Here is a 6,809-nt window from a genome sequence, read left to right as displayed (position 1 = left end):
CCTTTAAAATGACCATTAATTGTGGGAGAAATTTCATAATTTGACCATGCAGTTCTGCCTTTCCACCGCTCCGACTGTGTTGTAGCATTCCTTCAGGTAAAGGCGCTGCAGCTTGGCAACAGGAGTAGTGTGCCTTCCCACGAGTCTCTGTGTTCCCATGCGAGTGGAAAACGGAAAACGTGGAAGGACGTAATTGTCCGCAACATCCGTAGCTGTCCGTAAATATCCGTAGGCGCGCAAAACTGTTGTGATACGTTAACTTGCGGTTAATTTCGGATACTTACGGTGGACGTAAGCGAACGCAAACGGACGGAAGGTAATTTTTTTGCGGATGGTCTGCGTCCAAGCCACGGGTAGTTACGTTCAGTTACGGATAGTTACGTTTGGTTACGGTTACTTGCGTAAGTTTGCGTCCGTGGCGTCCCTCTGCGAAATTTTGAACATTTCAAAATTTCGCAGGTTCGGCGACGTCATTTTGCGTTTCTTTACGGATGAGTTACGGACAGTTACGTCTACATACGTCCCTGCGGATGCCTGCGTCCACGCTGCGTCCCCCTGCGTCCACTCATTCGTATCTATCCGCGGCGGACGTAATCCATCGTAAAGCACTGTGTGACTGGGGCATTACCTCTTGGGAGGAAAGACAATGTATGGATGCAGAGAGTATTGTATACGATGTATACAGGTGTGAGTGTGTGTGTGTGTGTGTGCGTAAGTATGTATGTGTGTGGGCGTGAGTGTGTTCACATAATAGTTTGGAGAAATTAATTGTCAGTCTATACGTATTTGTGCTTGCTTTAAGATGAGCGCTGAAGTGTTGAACTCCTCGGTACAATGAACACATTCAAAAGCCCGTTGCCTGAACTTTGTACTTGAACATTTCAGCAATGAATAATTTGTCTGGTAATTCCGGTTTATAGACGTTAGGTATGAATGTGTACAACCGCCAAACATCGTTTTCCCAATAGCAAACTGTTCAAGTTGAACATAATCATCTGAAGGACTGTTTCTTTTCGACTGATCACAGCTATGTGTGGATAGCATCAACATAGTTGCTGCTGTTCGCTGCTTTTACTCACTATCAAGGTGTCAATCATTCCATGGTTGTGCGCATGCAGCTTTCATCGCCTTTGAGTCTGCCAACGTTGATAGGGGTATACACCAGACTGACGGAGGACGTATAATAGACGTTGTCTTTGAGACTATAGGTAATACACTGTATTTATACACCTGTATACCCTTTATAGCCTAACTTCATTTACCTTACTTCATCTGTCAATACAACAGAATCGTATAGTTCCTTTAAAGATCCATCTCACTGCGATCAAGCTCTTAGCCTTGTTGCGTGTCAATTGTGTAATATTCAGTAGGTGTCTTCACACAGTGATCGTATCGTACAATAAATGTAATAATCGTATACAGAATAAAGAGTGTACAATGTCTATGGTGCGAACGTATCGTAATTCCTTGTAGTACACACATCCATTCTATGTACAATGTACTGTACAAGGTGCACCGAACCTGGCCACCGTGTGTGATTCTTCTACACGAGTGTCTGAAATTCTGCAAAGGCCAGGCTGAAACAAATAGTAAACATATTTTATTGACATAATAATAGAGCAATGTACATAATCCTAAAGACGGAATATTTCCAGTTTGGTTGTTTTTTGAGATATTTAGCTACTCATAGTGATGTACCCATTCGTGGATTGTTGTCCGGCAAGGCGGGGAATCCCAGAGAGGTTACACAGAGGGTCTTTACAGTTTCAAAGGCCACAATGCACTACATAGGGGCTAGCTGCAAGTCATAAACCCCACTTATTGTTTAGCTCGAAAGGTTTAACCCCTTAGGGTTACCAGGGCCATCGTCATTACAAAAAAAAAAAAATGCGCCTCAGCCTGACCCCTGCTATGAGGGCGGGTTCGTCCATATAATGAAAATGAACTTGTATGATGTCAACACTTTCTACTCATACAACGCTGATAATATTATGAATTGTGATTTTATTTGATTAACGAGTATACCACCCATTTCCCCTGTCAATAATGTAATGCGAAGGACACATTTATACTCTAAGCAGACAAGAAAGTAACACTTTTTCAAGTTCATCTCTCTCATGAACTGTTTGGTTTATATTAATGTTTTGTGTACCATGTGAAAGGTATCTAATTGGCTAACAACCTATAGAAGGTCAATAAAAGAGGAAAAATTACTCATGAGTGAACACATTCGTTTTTCTCTTCCAAGTCACAACAGTAAAAATTGCAAAAATATTCAAGTTGTTATTCAAGCATATTTGCTCTTTCATGACATTATGATAATGAAACAAAAAGACATATTCAACCCAAAAAGAAATGCAAACTAATGTGCAAAAACCAACCTATTATCTCTATAATGCCTCTGTAATCCTCTAAAAATGAAAAAAAAGGCAAAAAAAGAAATAAGAAAGTGAAGAATTGTCTGTTAAATGTATATTCAAATGACAAACTAGAAGAAGCAACGGTAACAAACGAGATATAAATTTGAACTGTTATTCCAAATTAAGAACATATCAAATAATACTCGGTCCTTAATTTGGTTTCATGAGTTCTTAATTTCCTTAGATAAAAAATATGAAATAAAGAAATTCTGTTAATTCTATCACCTTTGCGGTTCACTCTCAATGTCATTTAAGCGTTGAGTTGACAGATATTAATGTCAATATTGTGTCAATTTATGCAATTTTTACTTTTGTGCCTTGGAGGACAAAAACAAATGTGTTCATTCATGCTTTAAATCTAACAGGTTGATTACTAATTAAATAGCCTTAAATATTGTATAACACCATGATCTTTTATCAAAATCTATGAAAATATGAACTGCATGGAAAAGTGTTTACTTTTTCTTGTCTTTTTGGCTGAGTGTATTATTTCATTTCTAGCCAAAGAAGAAAATCAAGTAAAGATTTGTGCGAGGATCACTGAGAGTAGATGAAATAATGATTAATATGTTCGTGGCAAATGATAGAACTGGTGGTTAAAAACACAAAGATCTTCGTTCTATGAGTCTTTTCCTGTCTTCATCATACGGTCCGATCTAATGACTCTCGATCTGTTTTTGTTTGTTGTTTGTCTTTTGTTTACGAGGGGTGTCCCTTGTAATTCCCGTATTTCATGACCATCACACTACTATGCTACAGTTCATCATAGATAGATTTATTTGTCTTTCACATTTTGTAACCCCCAATTGGCAATTTTTCGATTGTATTTTGTGAAACGCTGTGATTTTTGTGGTTTTTCCTTTAGTGTCGACAAATGACAGGAATCACTTCAACGTTACCATGGCAGCAAACTTCAAGGAGGACAAGAAATGCGTCGACTGTGGAAAAAAATCTGGAGCGATGTACAACGTAAAAGAAAAACAAATGCTATGTGATGGATGCGTAGAAAAGAAAGACTTCGCAATCAAGACTGGAAAGGAAGACAAGAAATGGTTTTGTGAAAAACACGCAAAAGCCATCAAATTCTATTGCGATTCGCACGATCTGGGAATCTGCCAGTCCTGTGCAATCGTCCGACATGGACAGCCATGTGTTCTACACGACTTGGATGACATTGTCACTGTGAGAAAGACTGCTCTGAGAGACCTGGTTGTCATGGCAACAAAAAAGACGGCTGAACTGGGAAACCTGGAAGAGCATACCAAGCAACAAGAATTTGATGCGACCAATCACTTGAAGTCGGTGGAAAGAGAAATAGGATTGTTCTTTGAAGAGAAGCTGCGTCGCGAGGACGCCACCTTGCGGCGAGAGGAAGACGTAATAAAACAGGAAGCAGAAGAAGAAATTTCTAAAATCAATGAGAAAAAAGAAGAGAGATTGCTACAGAGCCGTAATAAAGTAAGAGCAAAAAGAGAGAAAATAGCCAAAGTACAAGAAGAATTATTGATCTCACTGACAGATATATGTAATGAGTGTACGAGAAAATTCGAACATTGTCACCATGAAATTACGGAGAGTCAGTTCGCCATGAGAAAAGTTTTGAGTGACATTGAAACCCTTCTCCTCAGTAACAGACGACTGATCGAGGGAGGGAAAGATCTCGTAAGGTCACTGAACCTGGCCGTTGGGTCAGCTGATGAGAGGAAGGATAAGGAGAACCCTGAAGGCATCTCAAGCAAAGTGAAAACTGTCCGATTTGTGAAAAGTGAGGAAGGCAAGGGTTACAAGGGGAGAGTCGATTGGTGTGGTGGGAAGTGGAAAATCAGCGACTCAATTGAAATTCCAGAGGAAGTAGACTTCCCAATGATAGCGGGGTGTATCAACGAAGAAGAGGTGGTCATTTCAGACTGGTCTTCATTCAAGGTGCAAACATATGTGACAAATATCCGATCCAAAAAGACGGAGAAAGTGATACAGAACGACAGTGAAACATGTATTGCTTCATGTACACTACTGGATGACAACACGATAGTTTGTGGCAAGGGGCGGCGAGGCTGTTCGGGACCAGTCTTGACCAAGTGCATCTCACTGTACGACAGACAGTGGCAACTCCTCAGACACCTGGACATACCAAGAGACAGGCAGACAGACTACGCCAGGGTAGAAGTTGCCGTCGATGTGAATGGTAAGCTCCTTGCTTGTGAGGCTGGTCCGTCTATCTTCGTCATCGATTCGAAAAGTGGAAAGATCGAAAGTGTCATCACATGCAAGTCTGAGAATATGATCAGGATGCGTGGAGTTATGACCTGCGGGAAGATCGTAGCTATTCGTCGGTTGATCGTATTCACATATTCCTTAGATGGCACCACATTGTTCGTAATCGATCGTCAGGGAGACCAGATGAGGATAAAACATAGTGATACAATCTGGAATGTGGCTATTGATCCTTTGACCGATGACCCGTATGTTGTATGCTACGATGCAGAGAGCAATGTATGTTCCATTGATCGTATGTCTTACAACGGCGAGGCGGGAATAAGAGAATTGTCCCTGCCACTCTGTGAGGGATTGGATACAAGAAATGAAGGACTCTGCCATGTTGTGTTATCAGGACTCATCCTCACCTCTGATGGTAAACTCATTTTGTGTGATGGAAGAAACATCATGATCTATAAGAAAAAGTTTACATTATAAGCATTAGCCTGATATCCTCAAAGTTAACGATTTCTAAGGATATTTCAATTAGAGTGGTTAGTAATTTGTTTTTGCTTTCTTGAAACAATAATTGAAGACTTTTATATATCACGTAGGATATGTAATACCGTTAAATCCTAATCCTAAAAGTTCGGAAATGTCCTCTGGTTAAAACATCTGTGAATTCTTCAAATGATTTGTATAGATTTTATTGAGCTTTTGATGTGAATGCGTCTCAATTGCCTTGTCGTGTGTCCTGTATTAGCTGTAATGTAACACAACACTCCATATCCAGACATTGACATGGGGTAGAGAGAGTACATGTAGTTAGACAGGACTGGTGTTAGCAGACAGTCTGACCTGCATGTATAGACAAAGGCAATAAAAAAACATCTTATATCTGGTTAATCTTTTTATTTTCAGACACATGGATAAAGAATCTTAACCATTCTTTCTGTTTTATTTCTACAACGGCATTCGAAATTTTAACAGTAGTATACATCCGTTACCGTTTGTTTTGCTAGACAGTGTATAACCAATTTCACGGTTACGTAGCCGTATACGAATTATGTCATGTTCACCACCTGCGAAACTTTTGACTCTCAATGTGTAATAAAACTTTTTCTCGGGACTGAGGTTTAAGTGGAGGTTTCTAATTTCACAAATGAAGCTTCTGGGCTTTATCTGAGTATAGTCCTTCTGTCACCAGATGGCTTTTCTGCTTTAGGTATTTGTGGGCCTACATGCATTCAGGTCACATCTGGGGATCTGGTGTTTATCAAACTATCACGTGAATACTGCATTCCATCGTAGAATTAATTTCCGTTCACATGTCGTGATAATTCAAGGTCCGATTGATTCACCTGCCGCGCGGATGTAGTTTCCCACCAGAACTAAACATGACATTATTGTTCTCACCTCGAGAAGAATGAACAGCATTGTGTTGAGATCAAACCTGACAAAGGGCGAAATAAGTCCTACCAGCCTGAACCAATTTCGAACCAATTAAAGGTTACCTGAAAAGAAAGAGGGATATTTCATACGCACAGCAGTGAAAATTTGATCAAAATCGGATGAAAATTGGGGAAGCCACGAAATTGTGAAATGAAGCTATTTTTGCCAAATTTCCAAACGGTTTTGGAACAGTTGATATGAATACGCAAATGAATGAGCTGATGTCAGCACCTCACAATTTGATGATGTTTAAAACCCTATTAACGAGAATCAATTCTTTTTTTTCTGCTCTTAAAGTGTAAAACTTATTCTTACTCCTGGCGGAAAACTTCAAAATAATGATCATACAGATATATTAGGATTTGAGACTGGGACGCAACTGCGTTAAAAAAAAGAAAAATGATGATTGCAAGATGTCAGGCGATGACGTCATCAACGCACATAATACTTGCGTATTCATAACACCTCTTCAATTACTGGTCGGTGAAAATTTGCAAAACTTCGAAATGTCATGACTTTTCTCATTTAAGTCCGATTTTGATCAAATTTTCATTATTATACTAAACAAATGTTACTCTTTCTTTTCAAAGTAAACTTCCAAACAAGCTGGTCTGGAATTGCCCTTTGATATTAAGAATATGGTCACAATGCTGGCTCCTCATGAAAATGAGAAAAGCACCACGATCTCTTTTCAACAAACCGATCTTTCTATTCCCTCACTTAAACTTACCTGTTCATATG

The 6,809-nt window shown here is 39.5% G+C and overlaps 1 protein-coding gene across 1 annotated transcript; it reads left to right on the top strand.

The window, feature by feature from the left end:
* The first annotated feature begins 1,106 nt into the window (after window positions 1-1,106).
* Window positions 1,107-5,468, top strand: LOC139735847 (uncharacterized). The gene is made up of 2 exons (XM_071646593.1): window positions 1,107-1,208; window positions 3,286-5,468. The coding sequence occupies exon 2, from the start codon at window positions 3,321-3,323 to the stop codon at window positions 5,112-5,114; it is 1,794 nt and encodes a 597-aa protein (XP_071502694.1). The 5' UTR covers window positions 1,107-1,208; window positions 3,286-3,320; the 3' UTR covers window positions 5,115-5,468.
* Window positions 5,469-6,809: the final 1,341 nt, after the last annotated feature.

This window comes from Diadema antillarum, unplaced genomic scaffold (assembly GCF_040938485.1).
Source record: "Diadema antillarum isolate AM-2024a unplaced genomic scaffold, OU_Dant_1.0 seq00000603_RagTag, whole genome shotgun sequence".
Taxonomy (NCBI): Eukaryota; Metazoa; Echinodermata; class Echinoidea; order Diadematoida; family Diadematidae; genus Diadema; species Diadema antillarum.
Note: the sequence above shows the minus strand (reverse complement) of the source record. Positions and strands in the feature narration are given on the sequence as shown.

Excerpts from the sequence above, each read along its gene's own strand:
- LOC139735847 (XM_071646593.1), top strand. The coding sequence starts at position 3,321 with ATGGCAGCAAACTTCAAGGAGGACAAGAAATGCGTCGACTGTGGAAAA.